The sequence below is a fragment of the Mixophyes fleayi genome, chromosome 6, assembly GCF_038048845.1.
Source record: "Mixophyes fleayi isolate aMixFle1 chromosome 6, aMixFle1.hap1, whole genome shotgun sequence".
Taxonomy (NCBI): Eukaryota; Metazoa; Chordata; class Amphibia; order Anura; family Limnodynastidae; genus Mixophyes; species Mixophyes fleayi.
In genome coordinates, this window is record NC_134407.1 from 172,588,324 (window position 1) to 172,607,102 (window position 18,779).

General features: G+C 41.3%; 1 protein-coding gene across 2 annotated transcripts in view; it reads left to right on the top strand.

Moving 5' to 3' along the window:
• MPP2 (MAGUK p55 scaffold protein 2) overlaps positions 1-18,779 on the top strand; it is a 38,258-nt gene that overhangs the window by 2,231 nt on the left and 17,248 nt on the right. The window contains exons 1-7 of one of the 2 annotated variants that reach the window (XM_075177238.1): positions 11,055-11,358; positions 12,415-12,506; positions 12,802-12,954; positions 14,305-14,454; positions 14,555-14,782; positions 15,318-15,449; positions 16,387-16,492. In XM_075177238.1, coding sequence (XP_075033339.1) covers positions 11,322-11,358; positions 12,415-12,506; positions 12,802-12,954; positions 14,305-14,454; positions 14,555-14,782; positions 15,318-15,449; positions 16,387-16,492 — 898 coding nt within the window. In that variant the 5' untranslated portion in view covers positions 11,055-11,321. Of the gene's footprint in view, positions 1-11,054; positions 11,359-12,414; positions 12,507-12,801; positions 12,955-14,304; positions 14,455-14,554; positions 14,783-15,317; positions 15,450-16,386; positions 16,493-18,779 lie in introns of those variants that run through there. The other variant, XM_075177237.1, reaches the window with a different exon arrangement.

Consider the following 18,779-nt stretch of genomic DNA (forward strand, 5'->3'; position numbering starts at 1 on the left):
GCTCCTATGTCAGAGGCATCTACCAAAATTACAGGTAAAGTATGATGAGGATGGGCTATGATTGGGGCTGTGGTAAAGGTCATCTTTAAAGTGGCAAAGACATGTTGAGCCTCTGAAAACTATTTAAAAATGTTAGTCTTGTGGGTCAGTGTGATAATGGTAGTAACAATTTTATAAAGTTCTGAATAAAGCAGGGGTAATAGATAGTGAAGCCAATGAAGCTTATGTACTGCTTTAACAACTTTAGGGATAAGCCAGTCACCAATGACCTTAGTTTTAGCAGAATCTGTCTGTACACCTTGTGGGGATAGTATCTGGCCCACAAATTCTAATGATGTTTGTTCTAAGGCACATTTTTTTGGTTTGACAAAAAAGAGATTGCCGCAGATGAACCAACACAATTTGCACTGGTAGATACAGAGTAGATCAGAATGTCATCAAAATATACTAATACAAACTTGTCCAACAAATATCTGAACAATTCATTAATAAAATGATGAAAATTATTGCAGAGGACAAAGGGCATAGCACAGTACCCGTAATGGCCATAATGGGTCCATAATACCTTTTTCCTTTCACCTACTAGTCTTACTCGGATCAGATTATGGTCCCATTATTGTCTAGGCTAGTAAAGATTTTAGCAATCCTTTCTCTTTTCAATAGTTCTAGGATTAAAGGAAGTGGATACCTATTCTGCACCAATTCTGCCCTGTGACCAAATTCAAGGCACGGTAGTCTATGCAGAGAACATTTTCAAACAAATAAAATTGGGCCCCTAAAGAAGAGGTTGAATGTCAGCTACACCTTCATTATAGATTTGAATTTAAATACTCCCCAAGACCTTCATCTCGGATTCTGAAGTATATGTATAAGTAAAAGGGATCTGAGTCCCAGGTAATAGGTCAATAAGGCAGCCATAGGGCAATGCAGGGGTAGCTGTTAAGTCTACCGTTTACTGAATCCATCAGCAAAGTCAAGTAGGCTGTTGGAAACTCCAGAGAGTGGGGCAGATGGCATTGCAAACAGAAATATGCAACTCTCTCGGACACAGGCACTTGCTCGTTCAATACTGAGACGCTAAGTTCAAAGTTCAAAGTTCTGGTTTCTCAGTTGATACTGGGGTTATGTTGAGTCAGTAAGGAAGTGTGGAGAGTGCACCAAGTTCGCTACCAAGGATTCTTGATGATTGGTGGCAGAAATAACACTGCATGGTAATGGGCCCATGATATATTTGTAAGGACAAAAGAAGCTTTCTGAACAATAAGTATCTGTGAAGATACTGGGCTTTCTGGCCCAATTCTATCCACTTCACTCTGGCTGGCCACCCACAGGTGCCTTTCTAGGCCAGGGAAGCCTACCCAGTACCTTCTAAGGTTCTTATTAGTCACTCAGGCAAATGCAGTTAGAAAGTAAAACAGTACATTTATTGTAATAAAACAGTCACTAGAATATTATGTACACACAGTAGATAAATGCCAGGCAGGTTTACCACATTATTTGTCCCTTACCCCACTAGCCTATGGAGTTGCAGTCACCTGGTAGAGAACGGCAACTCTAAAACCAGTTACCCTGCAGCTTCCAGTCCCAGAATGAATATCTCCTCCCACCCTGGAGTGGCTTCTTATATCTAGGGTCTAATTTCCACAGTGTTTTCCCCTCCCTGGGCAAACCCCTGGGTCTATCCTTCTTATCCATTGGTGGTTGCTGTATCAGGGGGTTGTAGGGGGAGTGGAGATGAGCTGTACTTCCACAGAAGGTCCCCTGCTGGGCTCTAGACAAAATGTCTAAACTAGTCATGTTGAGAACAATGGAAACTAACTGGTTTTCCCCTCACCTGTATCCTGAAATCTGATCCTTACCCATAACCCACCTGGCTTCACTTTAAGGACAATGACTAACAGCTTCCATGCAATATCAACAAGTTACAATAAACAATATACATATTTAAAATGAGCTACAATGTCCCCTTATCCACATGTAATTAGACACTGCAGTGGTATTCTGTTGAGCTGGGGAACAAACGCAAGGGCTATAAAAAGTACATGCCATAAGTAACATTTTGTGAGAAACGAGGGACAGGCTGGTTACAGTGTTATCAAACTTGTTTCATCACAGTATCCTATGCTGTTCCGCAAATGTCTTAATCAAAAGTTTATTGCAGGAGTGGTTATTATATTATTGTGATTGGATGGACCTCCTATGCCACCCTTTCTGTGTTTTGCTTGGGTCGGTTGGGCTTCTCTTGCCACCATTCCCTTTTCTTGATCTCAAATGCACCCTCTAACTGCAGTAGGAGGAGCTTTTGCTGCTCCCACCACTAGGCTCCTTCACTGGCACCTAGAATCGCATCCTTCTGGGTAACTCTGGCTGCTAGTGTACCCCCTTGCTTTGGCACCTCGCTGGTACACCTGACCTCTTCTCTTCAGATCAGGGTTGCTGTGGATGGTTCCCCCTTGTCTGCCACACTGGCCAGAGCTGCAGGGTAGTGAGAAGAGAGTTGGTAATAGATGCTGGGTTCCAACCTCAGAACATCCAGATAACGGATTAGATTGGTCTAATCCGTACGTCACAGGAATTACAGCACTGGTAAGTAGTCGTCAAAGCAGAATCTTGATGCAGTGATAGTTTATATGTTCATGTAGTCCTAATAAGGACAGTTACACACCAGTCTGTGGTACTAGCGATCTTTCCAGAAGTTCCAGATGGTATAATGATACTTGATTACATTAAATAAAAGTCCTTGTACCTTTAAATATGTTCGAGTGAACCAGAAATCTAAGTCAAGAGTATATACAGTGGTCAAAAGGCCAAAGGCAGGGGCAGAACTATAGGAGATGCAGGGAGTGCGGTGAGCCCACTCTGCTCTATTGAGAGTAGAGGAAGCCCATTAGGTGAGAATGGCATCATCAGCTTCCTAACCAAATTTTGCTAATGGCATACTCTCCCAGAATTTCCGGGAGTCTCCTGAATTTTGCGGAGTCCTCCCAGGCTCCCGGAAGTGTAGCTAACCTCCTGGAAACTTCTGGAGCTGGGGCTTAATGGTGCAATCGCATGTTTAATCCTCACCACCCGCTATTCAATGCCATAAATTTCAGCTTCTTCCAAAGAACAGATTTTAAAAGTATGACTAAGGAGCACTCTGCAGCCCCTGATCAGATGGGGTAGTCATCCGAAGTCAAGGAGTCAAGATCCAAAAGTGTAGTCCTACAAGCCAAATGTTAAACACTCATAAGCAGCCCAGATACTAGATCAATAAACACTGACAATGTGTGCTCACAGGGAGCTACTTTATACAGTCTTAAGTTTAAGATAACAAGCACCAGTTGTTTACAAATCATTGCCAGCATATGGTTGTTAAGAGACATCCAGATCGCGGTCAGGACCAGTATAACAGGATTAACAAAGCTGTTGCAAACTGTAAATGGTGTCTGTAGCTCAGTGTGTAGAGGCTACACTGCTAAAACCCAGTCAGCATTTTAAGTCCCACAGTGGTGGCACGTGGTATTAGCATCTGCACCATGTCAGACAAGAAAAGTGGTTACAGATTTGGGCAGGGCCAGCTCTCCTGGGATCCGGCACTTCAAGTTTCGTCACAACAACATGAGCAGCCACGTAGGAGCCTTCACAAAGTGCGGTTTAGTTGTGGAGGGCGCAGAGTGAATTCCAGGAGGCTGCTGAGGTAAGTTACGTATTTGTATACTTTGTATTTGCATTCCTTTTCGGGGATAGGGAAAATGGTGCTGGGGTGGCAGTGACAGTTAGTGGAGGGGGAGGAGATTAAGTAAAAATGACTCCAGGGGGGAGGAGATTAAGAAAAAACAATTTCAGGGGGGTGGAGTTTTAGTAAAAACAACTCCAGGGGGAAAGATTGAGTAAAAACGACTCCAGGGGGGGGGGAGAGATTACACTTTGGAGATTAAGTAAAAACAACTTCGGGGGGGGGGGGGGGAGATTAAATAAAAACTACTACGGGGGGGGGGGGAGATTAAGTAAAAACGTCTCCAGGCGAGGGGGGAGGTTAAATAAAAACTATTCCGGGGGGCGGGAGGAGATTAAGTAAAAATGGCAATAAAGTGAAAATGACTCCGGGGGGGGAATAAAGTAAAAATGACTCCGGGGGGGAGGGGGGGGAGATTAAGTAAAAACGACTCCTGGGGGGGGTTTAATTAAAAACGACTGCACAGTGGAGGAACTGAAAATGTTTGCAGGGGGGAAGAAAGTGAACATGACTGCAGGGGGGGCAATGGCTCTAGGAGGGGGAAATAAAAATGGCCAATGTGTGTGGGGGACAGTATATGACTATAATGTGTGTGGGGGACAGTATATGACTATAATGTGTGTGGAGGACAGTATATGACTATAATGTGCGAGGGAAGGGGGGTCTTAATATAATGTGGATCTAGGTTATTAATCTAATGGTGAATTGCGGGTAGGGGCTAATTATTGGGTGCTAATTTATTTGTGGGGTGATGGTGGGGCAATTTAATTTAATAGTGGGGCCTATCAATTTAAGATGGGGTGATTGGATCTTTAAGTTAATGCTGGGGTGGTTTGGGAGCTATTAATTGAATGTGAGGCTGTTTGGGGAAAATGAAGTCTATTTATTAAATGTGATTATTAATTATTTAATGCCTGGGATGGTTGTGGGAAATGGTTATATGTATTAAACGTAAATGCTATTTAATTTCTTGCTGGGGTTGTTTGGAAGGAGGGAAATAGGTTTATTTATTAAATGGGAATACTATTAATTTAATGTTGGGGCTGGTTGGAGGGAAATAGGTCGGTTTATTAAATGTATATACTATTAATTTAATGTCAGGGCTAGTTGGAGGGAGATAGATGTATTTATCAAATGTGAATACTATTATTTTAATAACAGGGCTGGAGTGAGGCCTAATTTTAAAACGTGGGTGCTATTGATTTAACACTGGTGCTGGTTGGAGTTTTCTAAATTTCATGTACCCATTTTTTTTTTCAAATAGGGCCCCCAACATTCCAGGATCCAGACAAGCAGCAACTGATCTAAAGAAACCAGCAGCCACAAGTGGGGAAAGTGACAAGACAGGTAGGAGAGAGCAGGACAGTCTGCCAACTGTCCTGAATTTGGTGGGTGACTGTCCTGCTTAGTCAGGATTTGGTCTGACTGCAAGGACAGTTAGGAGGTATGTCCTGCTTCACACTGTACTGCTTGTGAAGAAAGAACTGCATGCACTTAACAGTAGTGCTCACAGTACCTCCTGTGTATTTGTCAAAAATGTGTCTAATAACCATATTACATAATAGAAGCCCCTCTGTCTTAAGTGCCTAGGGTCTCCCGAGACTTAATCCAGCTCTGGTTAGCAGGAGGAATCTGATAGTTGCTCCCAGGCACCGGACAGGACACAGCCTGCAGAGCAAGCCGAGGAGCTCTAAGTCTCATGAGATTTATAAACATTGTGAGACTAAGAGCTTCCCTGCTCATTCTACAGGAAGTTCCCACCCTGACGGATGTCAGCAGCATCAGAAGTATAGACAAGTACAGTGGGCTGGGGGTGTCATAAAGTGCCTTGTCGGGGTGGAGTTTTTGTGGATGGGGATGGTGTGATAAATGTAATGTTTTATTATAATGTATGTATCAATGCCCCCAACATAATGTGGTCACGCCCTTGGTGGTGCCACCGCCGCTGTGGGCCGCTACACAGTTTTTTCCTGCTCATCAACAGGCTGATTTTTAGTCCCAGTCCGGCCCTGGATTTGGGTGGTGACCACTAACCGTATACCACATTTAGTAACTCTTTTTGGTCTGTAAAATTATTATTAGTCATAACACCTGTAACACAAAAGTGATCTGTCTTTAACTCATCCTATTAGTTCACATAACCTTTTCCTATAAAGCATCCTATTACCCCATATAACCTTTCTATAACTCCTCCTATTATCCCATATAACATCTCCCTATAATGTCTAGTATTAACCCATATAATCCCTCCCAATAACGACTGATAGGAAGTGTGCTTGTGCTTATCTGATGTCTGGTGCAAGCCCAGGGCTGGGCCACTCTGGGCAGGGAAACTCTCAGGCAAGTCCCAGGCCATTGAGCATGTTCTGGAAGACAACTCCCATGCCCAAACAGCTGTGCTTTCAAAACCTACAGTTATTTCTCAGCCAGGTAATGTGGTGAATGTCACCACAGCAAGTGCAGTGATAGTGGAAAAAGTAAAAGATGAAGAAAAGGAAGAGAATATGACACAGAAAGTAATTGCAGTTACTAAACAAGACAAAGGTTTGTAAAGCCAAATTAGCAGCAAACAAATGGAACAGAAAATGCAACCACTTCAGACAAAGGGAATGCAGCAACCTCAAGAACAAATGCAACAAATGCAGGAAAAAACAAAGGAAAGTACACAACAATAACCGCAAAGAGCACAGTAGGGCAAACAGCGTGCATCAAACTCACTTGGTGTGCAAGTGACGACACCTTCCACTAAGCTTTGCAGCTGTAGAGAAGATCTTGGTGCCAGTGAAGCAAAGTGCTGGTAAAGCTGCAGCTACAACAAACACAGGATCCAGGCTGCAATATGGAGATCCTGACCACATGGGAGCAGCAATGATGGCGATTACAACTTACAAGACGCAGCAGACTTGTATATCTTATACTTGCCAACTCTCCTGGAATGTGGAGAGCAGGCAAGTCTCCAGCACCCTGCCCATATGGGGGGTGGGGCAAAATTACGTGATTTTACCCGCCCCTTCCGCCTTCCGCCTTCCGCCTTCCCACCACACTCCCTCCCTGATATCTCCCAGATGCCAACAACACAACGTTGGCAAGTATGGTATACCTGCACTTGTAAAGAATGCAAAGCTGACAATACAAAAACAGATTGCTTGGGTTTACAGCTTTTAGTTTATAAACACATTAACACATAACACATAAACACATTAAAAGAAGTTTTATATGATGGTAAACTTTATTAAGTCTAGACCTTGCAATTGTTGTAAGACACATTGATTCTGTCTTAGAGCAGTTGGGACCTGTTGAAGAAGTATATAACAATCATTAGTGTTTTGATGCAAAAAAAGAGGTCACAAAGTACAGACAAAAATTGGAGCCAGAGTAAAGGGGGTAAATGCATTAACCTGCAATTCTAGCGAATCGCAGACATTCGGTGACTTTACTGGCCAAATTTAAAACAGCAATGTTTTTCCTTTAAGGAAGGAGACTTGCACAAGAAGGGACAGACAGCGGTGGTAAAGCAGCAGAGAGAAAGTGCAAGTCCAGTACACACACCTCAGGTCCCAAAGAACAGTGTTAAACAACAGATGAGTGGAGATGTCAGCGCTCCTCAGGAAAGTGGATCCCAGCAGAGATATGCAACAGCTGAGACACAGGAAAGAGGAGAAATACCTCAGCAATATATACAGGAGACTCCCATCATGTATACTGATAATGCTGCCAATATTATGGATAATAGTGGTGTTGCTGCTGATAAGGTAGAATATACAGTGGTATGGAGACATGAGAGATGCAAAACCCTTGGGTGTGGGAAGCGTGTTGTTGGTCTAGACCTGGCTAAAGCCTTTAATAGAGTAGACCTTGATTATTTGTGGGCAGCTTTGTCAAAGTACAGTACCCCGCTACAATTTGTTGATCGGCTAAAAACTTTCTAAATGGAGCGGAGAGCTTCCCTCTGATTAATGGTTGGCAAGGTGACACTTTCAGAGTTGAGGCAGGGGTGAGACAGGGTTGCCCTTTGAGTCCACTCTTGTCTCTGCCATTGACTCATTTCTGAGGTCATTAAAAGTTTGTGGTTTTTGGGGGGGGGGGGAGTCCCCCCACTGCTTGCCTCTGAGCATAGTAGCATATGCGGATGATGTGACTGTAGAAGTGTCTGAGCGTTGTGTTGGCCGGATGTTATCTTTGGCCATCAGAAGCTATTCAAAAGGCTCAGGGTCTCTGGTCAACCTTAAAAAGAGTGTAGCTTTCTGGACACAGCAAGGTGATCCTGGTTTTGATCTGCCTGAATTCGCAAAGGCCTCCTTCTATATTAAGATCTTAGGGGTGAAATTTGGTAAGGAAGATAATGCCAAGCTAAATTGGGAGGAGTTGGAAATTGGAAATGCAAAGGTTCAGTGGAAAAACTGGAGGCTGACCTACAGAGAAATGATGTGGATATTTGCTGTATTAAATCTATGAGAGGATTGTGGTTATTCCATTGTATTTCAGTTGTTTTTTTATCAATAAAAATCTCCTCCTATTATTCCATATAGCCTCCCCCCTATCAATCATCCTATTGCTCTATATAACCTCTCTCAACTTCTACAATTATTCCATTTAACCTCTCCAAATATCTAATAGCAGTATTCCATATAATCTATATTTATAGGGGCTATTCAATTCCCAATTTTCATGCATGATGCAGCTTCATGTTCGAAAATGCGAGGAATTTTTCTTCACTAGGCCAAACTGCTTTGATGGAATCTACCTAATATGAAATAAATAAATGGAGAGTGTGTCCCCCTTACTAAAATCATCAGCCAAACCCAGCACTAGACAAACTGTGCCGGTTCCTTCCACCAGGGAATCAGGAGCATGGGGTCCCTCTGTCCTAGTGGAAACCAGCCCCCGGTTGGGCAGTGCAGGCCCCACCCCTACCAGAGTCTACCAACCCTCCACTGAAAAGAGCTGCGGTTGCTATTGGACTAGGGGTGCCGGGATAATAAAAGAGATAGGGACCCCTGGAGTAGCAACTTTGTCACCTCAGTGGTCCCAATATAATAAAGTAGGGTGCCAAAGGTATATAAATTAAAAAAATAACTCACACAGACATATTTTTTATTTTTTTTAAATGTCATTGAAAATAAACACTCCCAAACACTCACTCATCATTTTATTATAAAATAAAATCTTCTGTCATAATTCAATGGGAAATTCTTCTCTTTTTGCAATCGAATGGGTGCAAGACCCCCCCAAAAAAGACAATGCTGTTGTTTACTATAAGCAATCTCTGCTGACTGACTCTGACATGGAGAGCCTGATAATTCCATGTTTTATTACAGTCAAGTTAAATTCTATCTTAGAATATGTGTACGTTTTGTTGTTTTTGTTTTGCTGTTGTGAGCTATATGTTTCAATAGGCACTGTCAGCCAGTGACATGTAGCTCCACTATTGCTGGCAATAGTTCAAAAATAGCTTAGGAAAAAACAGCTTGAGTCTCAGCACCTGAGTTGCTCTGCTCAAAGCTTCCTGCACAACGTTACATTTCACTTCTAGCTCTTCTGCTTGTTAAACCCTTCACGTTTTATGTGAGGTCCAGCAAGCAGGCACTTCCATCAAATTTGGGGACATTTTGGGTGCGATAAGTGAAATGTATGTCTAATTGAATCAGCTACTAAAATTCTTTCTATTATGTCATATTACCTCTCCCACAGTGGCACTGGAAACTCGTGGGGGATGGGTACAAAATATCTGGGCCAAGGCCTCCTTTGAGAGTCCAGCGGTGATGGAGATAGTGGGTGCAGATACGGCTCTGGGCTCATATGAACCGAAATGTGGATGGGGGATAGTGACTGCATGGACCAATATTTTATATATATATATATATATATATATATATATATATATATATATATACACACATATTAGCAGGGTCACCCATCTGATTTGTAACGTGGAACAGTTTTTATATATTAGCAAATTATTTGGTAAATAGACCAAAAATGCTATTTAGAAAATAAGATCGGCTGCTTTGCGTTGTCGCTATGTTGTGTTGCAGTGAGATTTCCTTCCAGCAGTCAAACAATTGTTTACAAGTGTTACAACCAAAAAATAATGTTTTCAATATTTGTCGCTTTGTCTCTATGTGGTCTAACAGGTTACTTTTTCGATACTAAATAACCATGCAATATTTGGCAGCTTTACCTTGAGAGCTGTGGAACGTTAGCCAATAAACAAACAAACAAACTTATTTTATATATATATATATATATATATATATATATATATATGGGTCTGCAAGAGTATTCAACCTCCTATATGTCAACAGATATGTCTGTATTGCAAATGACACACAGTCTGCTCCAGACGGTATTTTTATTGCAAACCAGGAGGCTCTTAAGGTAAATTTTCAAACATATTATTCATTAATTGTCTGCAGATTTTTAAAATATATAAAGCATGATAAATGCTGCTTGTGTAAATATTCGACCCCTGTACTGTGGAAGTTCCAAGTTTAAAGATAAGGCTATAGACATTCAATGATAGGAAAAGGCTATACAATAATACATTCAATTATATATATATATATACTTTAAGATATATATACTGTATATAATACCATTTGTATTGCATCCCTTTCTGCTTGTTGTGTCTTATGTTGTATTTTTTCCTCCTAGACCTTCTCTCTTATTTCACTGCTCCTCACTTCCTATATATATGCTTCTCCTTGGTTTATTATTATCTCAGCTGTCCTCTCTGCCTCTTTCTGTGTGCATGTCACATTGCGCAGCATCCCTGTGTGACATCCCCCATCCATGTTTAGGAGGTGGAGCCTGGGCACTCATGTCTGTCCTATTTAATTGGTGTATTTTGCATGTACATGAAACATACATTGTAGTACTTTCTATAGCTAGAAAGATGCAGTTAATAGTCTTCAAAAATAAATATGTGCCTGACCAAAGCCTAGACTACATACCTTTTGTGTTTTGGGTGTACAAGGGTTAACCGATGCATCATCCAAGCTGGTACCCATCCTGTGTAATCCTCTGGTTACCATGGAAACTAGAGAGTGATGTTCAAAGCACCAAGCCTTAAAGGGGCCTTACCTTGAAAATGGTGGGCTTTGCAAATATTTAAGCAGGAAAACCACTTGTATTCCCTCTCCCTTCCAGCCCATACTATTTACACCTTTTGGCCCTGGCCAACCAACTTGCAGCATGCCTTCTGCTCTGCATTTCTACTGGTCAAGCAGCTCTATTGTTATTTTAACCCTTTGTAGAATCCACTGAAAGACTGTGTAAGGTTCTGTTGGATTATACAGCCTGATGCTGTCATTATTACTGTCCATATCTCCCTGTGCCATTATCCAGCTCTTGTCAGCCACAGCATCTGGCTGTAATTCATTCAGACTGGTGTGGTGACACGGAGGGCGGGAGAGGGGAAGGAGAGGGATAGAAGTAGAGTGCAGAGATAGAGAATGATAGTCAGTGAGAAGGGAGGCAAGAGAGGAGTTGTAGTGGGAATGGAATAGGGAGGGAGTGAGGAAAAGGGAAGAGAGGAAGAAATTAATAGTGAGGATTCGCTGCCAGCAGCCTTGTAAGGGGAGTGTTAATATTTGGGGTGTCTATGGATTCTTCAGAGGAGTCTAATTTACAAAAAGAAGGTAACTTACTGTCAGACTTTCCCTTTACATACCATCATCTTGTTGACATAGCTGCTAATATTCCAATATATCGCCTTACAAAAGCCACCTCTAATAGCTGCTGCCATACAGGTGCTCAGCAATCTCCTGTCATCCACATCTTCATTCTGTTTACTTCACGTTATCCCCATCTACCATACATACACTTTTATATATTCTTTCTACCCACAGTAATAACTATCTTGTACAGTCATTTTCCTTTATTTAACACTATTGTGTTCTCATGGTACTCAATGTATAGAACAGATTTTAGTATTACTTAGGGACTTTACAACTAACAGTACAAAACTCTGGTGTTGCCCATACATAAGTTATATAGTTGTAACAATTTTAAGGGTGTATAGTTACAACTATTTGCTCAGTGCTTTCATACCAGCTGACACTTAATCACATCAACCTATCTACCCCTCATAGGTTACAGCCCATGATAACTGATAATCCATCTTCAACTACAACTTATCTTTTATTTTTATAACCCCAAATCTGTGTCGTATTGTATCATGGTTTATACCACTCCAGTTTTTACATTGCACTGTTCTCTTGTATAGCTGATGTCCCAGTTATTTGAAAATGAGGCTCTAAGTACATGTTTTAATCATGTTATGATTGATACAGGTACCCTACTGTGTAAAATGTGTACATTCTCATATGTCTGTCTGATGCTCATTCTTCTTTCTGATGATGATGCTCTAGGACAGGCTTGGCTAACCTGTGGCACTCCAGGTCTTGTGAAACTACAAGCCCCAGCATGCTTTGTCAATATATAGCAGCTTATTGCTGGACAGGTATGCTGGGACTTGTAGTTTCACAAAGACCTGGAGTGCCACAGGTTAGCCAAGCCTGCTCTAGGATTTTGTTGTTCTGTATCTGACATGTCTCACAACCTTTCAGTGAGACAAGGGAATGTTTATGGATTTCTATTTTTGTCTCTAATTTTTGTGCTGTGCCTCACTACATAGCGTATCAGTGCAGTCACTGCTGGGCATGTGTCTCTGATGCTCTCTGTTTGTCTTACAGCCATGCAGCGTGTCCTGCAGACATTTCCTGACCACCCTCCATCCTCTGACCTGGATCTAATCTTCCTGAAAGGAATCATGGAAAGTCCAATGGTAATAACCTCAGAGGGCGAGACACACAGAGAGACTCTCAATGGGGATTAAGTTAAAGTTTGGGTACAGAATAGGAAGGGAAGGTGCCATCATAAGGAGTGATCATTACTGACATGCTGAGAGCCAGCACACAGTGCTGAAGGATGACTAAATAGACAAGTGTGTAAGAATAGACAGGCAGGGTGCACTATACCAGAAGTCAGCAGCATCCTCCTATATACTGGGATCGTTTATTTTACCCTCACTGAACCCTCTTCCCCTTTATCGTTTTTCATTTTACTTATTTATGCCATAGGCTCATGAGCCGATGGAGGAAATCCGGCTGGAAGCGGTGCGGGAGAATAACCTGCAGCTGGTACAGGAGATCCTCCAGGACATGGCGGGAGTGAGGGATCCTAGTGGGACAGCAGCTGAACTGCAAAGGATCCTACAAGAACCTCATTTCCAGGTAATACAGAAAGAGCTTTGCATTTCTTCCTATGGTTCATCACTACTTTTCCTCCATCACATTCTATTCTCAGGTTTCCATCTCTTAATATTGATTTTTGTTCATCTCTGTTTTTCATGTTGTCTTTGACTTTGACTGGACAGCACGGTGGCTTAGTGGTTAGCACTTCTGCCTCACAGCACTGGGGTCATGAGTTTGATTCCCAACCATGGCCTTAACTGTGTGGAGTTTGTATATTCTCCCCGTGTTTGCGTGCGTTTCCTCCCACACTCCAAAAAAAACATATTAGTAGGTTAATTGACTGCTATCAAATTGACCCTTGTCTCTCTCTGTCTCTGTATGTTTATGTAAAGGAATTTAGACTTTAAGCTCCAATGGGGCAGGGACTGATATGAGTGAGTTCTCTGTACAGTGTTGTGGAATTAGTGGTGCTATATAAATAGATGATGATGATGACCAGAGTCAAAAACCTGTTATATTCCTTTTCATCTCCAGGATGATCGTTTGGCCCAAGCTTTGCAGTGGGCAGCACAATTATTAAAATGTTCACTGCAACAGACAGTATTTCAAGAGATGAGTGAGCTGATCTTGGTGGAACCACTGATGCGGGTGGATAAATGAGTGAGGACAGGGTAGAGTGCGGCAGGGGGGAATCAAGTGGAAAGCCACACACTGAAAGTTTAGTAGTGGAATGAGCAGGGTCCTTCAACAGCACATGGTGGTATATCAGCTTATGAGTCTCCGATAAACGGTTACAGAAAGATTGTGATGTCACCTCTGTATGAAAGGTCCTCTATCCAACTTGTCTCTCTATTCATTCTCAACTCTCCTTCTGCATCTCCTTGTGATTCTTTCCATCATCCACATCCAATCACACAAGACTCCTTCTCAATATTATATTTTAAACCACTGACCGGTGAATAGAGATGTGAACTTGCTTATTTTTCATTCCCACTGATGTTGCATGTTACTTGGAACCATTGAACCAATGAGATTTGAATTTTGACATTGCGTTATGTATAGGTATGTGCTTGGCTAACATTACATACTCTTCCCTCATGTTTCACAATAAGGTGCTGCTGGTGCAGTAATGATCAGCTTTGTAACTAGTTGAAATATTAGTATCAGTAGCATGACACATTTTTACTGATTATCTCAATTAATAACTCGTTTGATGTTTTGTATACTAGTATATAGAAGTAGTTTATCTCATATCTGCCAGGTACTATGTCTATTGATGAATGAACATGTTGAGATATATATATATATATATATATATATATATATATATATATATATATAAATATATATATATATATATATATATATATATATATCTTTCCCCTGTAGTCTCTTTTACAGACTCATGATTCTGTTGCATCCAAAAATTATGAGACTCCTCCTCCAAGTCCACTGCTGGATCCCACCCTGAGCAACCAGCCAGTTCCACCTGACGCAGTGCGTATGGTGGGAGTAAGAAAGAGTGCAGGGGAGCATTTGGTAAGTTGGACAACAGTGCTGCTTATTGTTATTGTCACAATCGTGATCAGCACTTTTATTTTTAGAGTCGTTGAGCTTTTCTTCTGTCTCCTGCCACCAGGGAGTAACTTTCCGCGTTGAAGGTGGTGAGCTAGTAATTGCCAGGATTCTGCATGGCGGTGTGATAGATCAACAAGGTTTACTACATGTGGGGGATGTGATTAGAGAGGTAAATGGACGTGAGGTGGACAGTGACCCACAAGCTCTGCAGGAAATGCTTCGGGACGCCAGTGGCAGTGTGGTTCTGAAAATACTTCCAAGCTATCAGGAACAACACCCTCTGCGGCAGGTACTCTGAAGTAGAAGACATGCCTTTCTCTTTTTTGTTATTATTATTTAAGATATATTCATCATTTTTTGGGATTAAAAGAAAGACTAATATACTGTATAATGATGGTACCCTGCAAATCAGTTAGTCAGTTAACGTGAGATTGCTCTAGTAAAAACATAAAACTGTAGGCACTATACACCCCCCTCTCATACACCCCTTTACATAAACCCAATAACCTCCGTCCCACCTTGAGTACTTCTCTTTCTCAGTTTGCACATAGTGGTCCATTTTGCGACCTGTTGATATAGTTGACATAAAGGAATCACTTTATTGTGTTTGTTTGTAATGTTTACGAACTTGTAAGATGGCAACGGAATATTCTTTCTTTTTGTTTTGTATTTTTATACACTGTTTACGACACAGTTTTGAAAAATAAAAAGTTAAAAAATATAAATAAAATAAAACTGTATTTGTATAGTGTATACAAGTGTTGTAGAGGCAGATGTCATTGTCAAGTTATACAACTAAATATCAATAACCTTTTCATTTGTAGGTATTTGTAAAGTGCCACTTCAGCTATGATCCTTCCAGTGACAGTCTGATCCCCTGTAAGGAAGCGGGCTTGGCTTTCCGAGCAGGGGACCTTCTACAGATCGTCAACCAGGAAGACCCTAACTGGTGGCAGGTAAGAAACAACTGGAGACACCACTTCTCCATATTCTGACTGAGTATGAGTCTTTGCAAACTTCCTGATCTGTGAGAGTGAACCTAGATTTTCTTTACAATGTAAAAGTACATGTTCCCTTTAAACAGGTTCCATTCATCCGTGCATTAGATTGTTTAGGCCCAAACATAAATATTGGCCAATACAACAGGCTACCTCATGAACTAGTTTGGAATAAGAACCACTACATGCCCCACTCTGGAGTAATCTTGTCTTAGTTTTATTGCTCTGCATAAGAGATTATAAATAGCATCCTTAGTATTGTCCAGTCTGCCCCCTTCCACTTCTATCTCTGTGCAGGCAGATTTCAAATTAAAGTTGGCTGCAGACAACTTGGGAATCATGTCATAGGGAAATGCCATGTACTGTTTAGTACTGCTCTAGACTTATTTTGGTAGGTATCAGGTTCTACCACAATTTTTATACTACAGGATTTTCCTTTGTATTTTGAATGACCAAAATCCAGGAAGAAGAAGCAGCAGGAAACAGGACGTGCACCTTGCAATCTGATTGGGTGTTCCCATATCGGTCACATATCTGGTTGGGTGTGGCCAGAATAACTGTTTTGTGTGGTTCCCTAATGAAGTTGTAACCCTGTATTTTCTGATTCAGTGTGAATTCTTTTTAACTACAATACAGTGACAGTGAAAAGTAATTTCCTTGCATTGAACTGATGAAGACAAAAAAATGAAGGCAATTATTTCTTGATCTCTACCTGCAGTGCCTCCTGCAGATTTATCATCCTGCATTCTCCTCTTCTATGGGAACATGTGAAATCTTCACATAAGAAATGTCTTACTGTAATTCTCTTTCTAACAGTTTAGCGCTTTCACTGTGTATTGTTCATTTGTTTTTCTAATCCTGTTCTCCCCACCACTAACATCTTCCTCTTGTCCAGGCATGTCTAGTAAAAGGTGGCTCCGCTGGTCTCATTCCCAGTCAGTTACTGGAGGAGAAGAGGAAAGCATTTGTTAAAAGGGACGGAGAGCTGACCCCAAACTCCAGTGAGTAGCCTCAGCCTTTCACTGTCAGCTTTTGTGTCACCAATGGTATTATCTACAAGACAATGAAGAGAAAATATAACATTTATGCCTGCTAATTGTGCAGTTACGCTTGTTCATAGGAACACACACTGGCAGATTGGTGTTGGAACATGGAGTCAATTGAGAGGGTTTCTTGTTGTGATGGGCATAGCTGGCTGTACATGTGCTATTTGGGAATAGTCCCCTATATTCCAGATTTTCTAGCATCCAGAATGGGGTGGACTAGCCATTGGGGGTGAGGACATATTTGAATGGATCAGGTTGGCTTGGGTGCTTCGGGGTATGATTATGGTAATCCATGTAGATGGGTGATTAGACACAATACTGGACCTAACCCTGCACATAAATGCCATTATGAGATCTTCATTTGTGGGACGTCGTTTCCAGACTTAAAGGAAGTCCACAAATATTTTTTAGTGCTGCAAAATGGTTAGATGTGGGAGCGGTAATTAGACCTCAACCATTACTTTCCATGGAAAGCCGTTTAAACTATGAAGGTACATTTCATTTTCGTTTTTATGTCCCCTTACTGCCATGAGCTATATAAGGCTTATATGATGTTCCAAAGAGCAGTAGTTTAGGAAAAATAAAGCACAACTTCTAATTCAATACATGGGCTGTTCTAATGTATTAGTAGGAAGTACTTTGATGATACTTTCTTTCGTCAAGACGCTTATTTCTGCCTTAGACCAAAAATACTGAAAATGTCATGTGTCACATCAAAAGTAGAATGAGAGCAAAAAATGATGCCATTCCTAGGCCTCCACATTTAGCTCATAAATGTGAGCTAAATATTGTATAACAAGACAGGTATAGGAGATGGAGGTGGATGTAACGTCAGAGGAGGAATGATGGAGAAGGAAGAGCCAGGAAATAGAAAGTAGTAAGAGTAGTCAGAGATTAATAAAAGGGAAAGATCTGAAAATGAGATGTAGTTGAAATGTCTACATTCATAATGTCGACAGTGATAATATCTACCCTGTTATAATGTCAACTAACAAAATGTCTACATGTTCATAATGTCTACACATTCAAAATGTCGACGTGTAAAATGTGTACACATTTGACACAGTTATAATGTCTACAGATTTATAATATCAACATTCAAATTGTCAACATTAATAAACAGAAGTAAACAAAAAGAAAAGCAATATATGTAATAATCAAAAGGAGTATCCCCCACCCCAAACAACTCAATCAACCCTAGTGCTTCTAGCCTACTAAGTATGCTCGTTCAACTCTACATGCATGTACGTTCAGCTCTACATGTGCAGCTTTATAAAGGGACTTTTGGTCTGTATTTTTTTACATCCACATAGATTATGCTGTGGTGCAGAAATCAGGATGTAGTTGAAATGCTGACAGATAAAATGTTGACATCATAATGTCTACAACAGGTTCATAATGTCGACACAGTTAAATGTTGACATGTAAAATGTAGACAGGGTCCTAAAGTCGACATTCCAAATCTCAACATAAATAAACAGATTTAAACAAATCAAAAGGACAATACATGTAAATATAAAAAACAGCAAAAATTCAAATAAAAAAACAGCGTGTCCCTCCTAAACAGCTTAACCAATCCTAGTGCTACCAGCCTAGGCTGGTAGTAGCCAAATTGGGGGGACAAGTGCCAGCATGCCCAAACACTTAATGGCAGCCTGGACATGCTGATACCTGTAGTTCTCAAGGGGGTATATAAATTATTGAAATCATTATTATTACGCCACAACCACCGCCCCAGGGGTGTGGGAAGAGCCCCAGTGCTATCAGAACGAGGCTGATAAAACCTAGGGGGATTGGGGTCCGCATTACAGACCTCCTTCATCAGGACCATTCCTTCCATAGGCAAGGGAGAACCTTCTCTAAGGCGGTACAAGTTTTGGGGTAGTAGAGACAAAGCTTCTCGCATTACCCTACCTGAGGCTATGGACTAACTTGTGCATTATACAGCATAGGCGGATCTATACTTTATTTTTAGGGGGGAGGCGATTTAGCATAGTCATGCCCCTTTCATTCTGATTGGCTGGTTCCAGTTGGCCCCGCCCCTTTAATCGACATCTTACTAATTTAAAAGGTATGTTTGTGCTGCTGGGGGGGAAGGTGCATTGCCACAATCGTCCCCCTCCCCCTGGATCCGCCACTGTTATACAGGGCTGGAAGACCCCTGTTATCATATTTTATATATCAAAGTTTCATTGTTTTTTTATTGCAGTGGATACAAAAAAGAACCTGAAAGGACAACCTG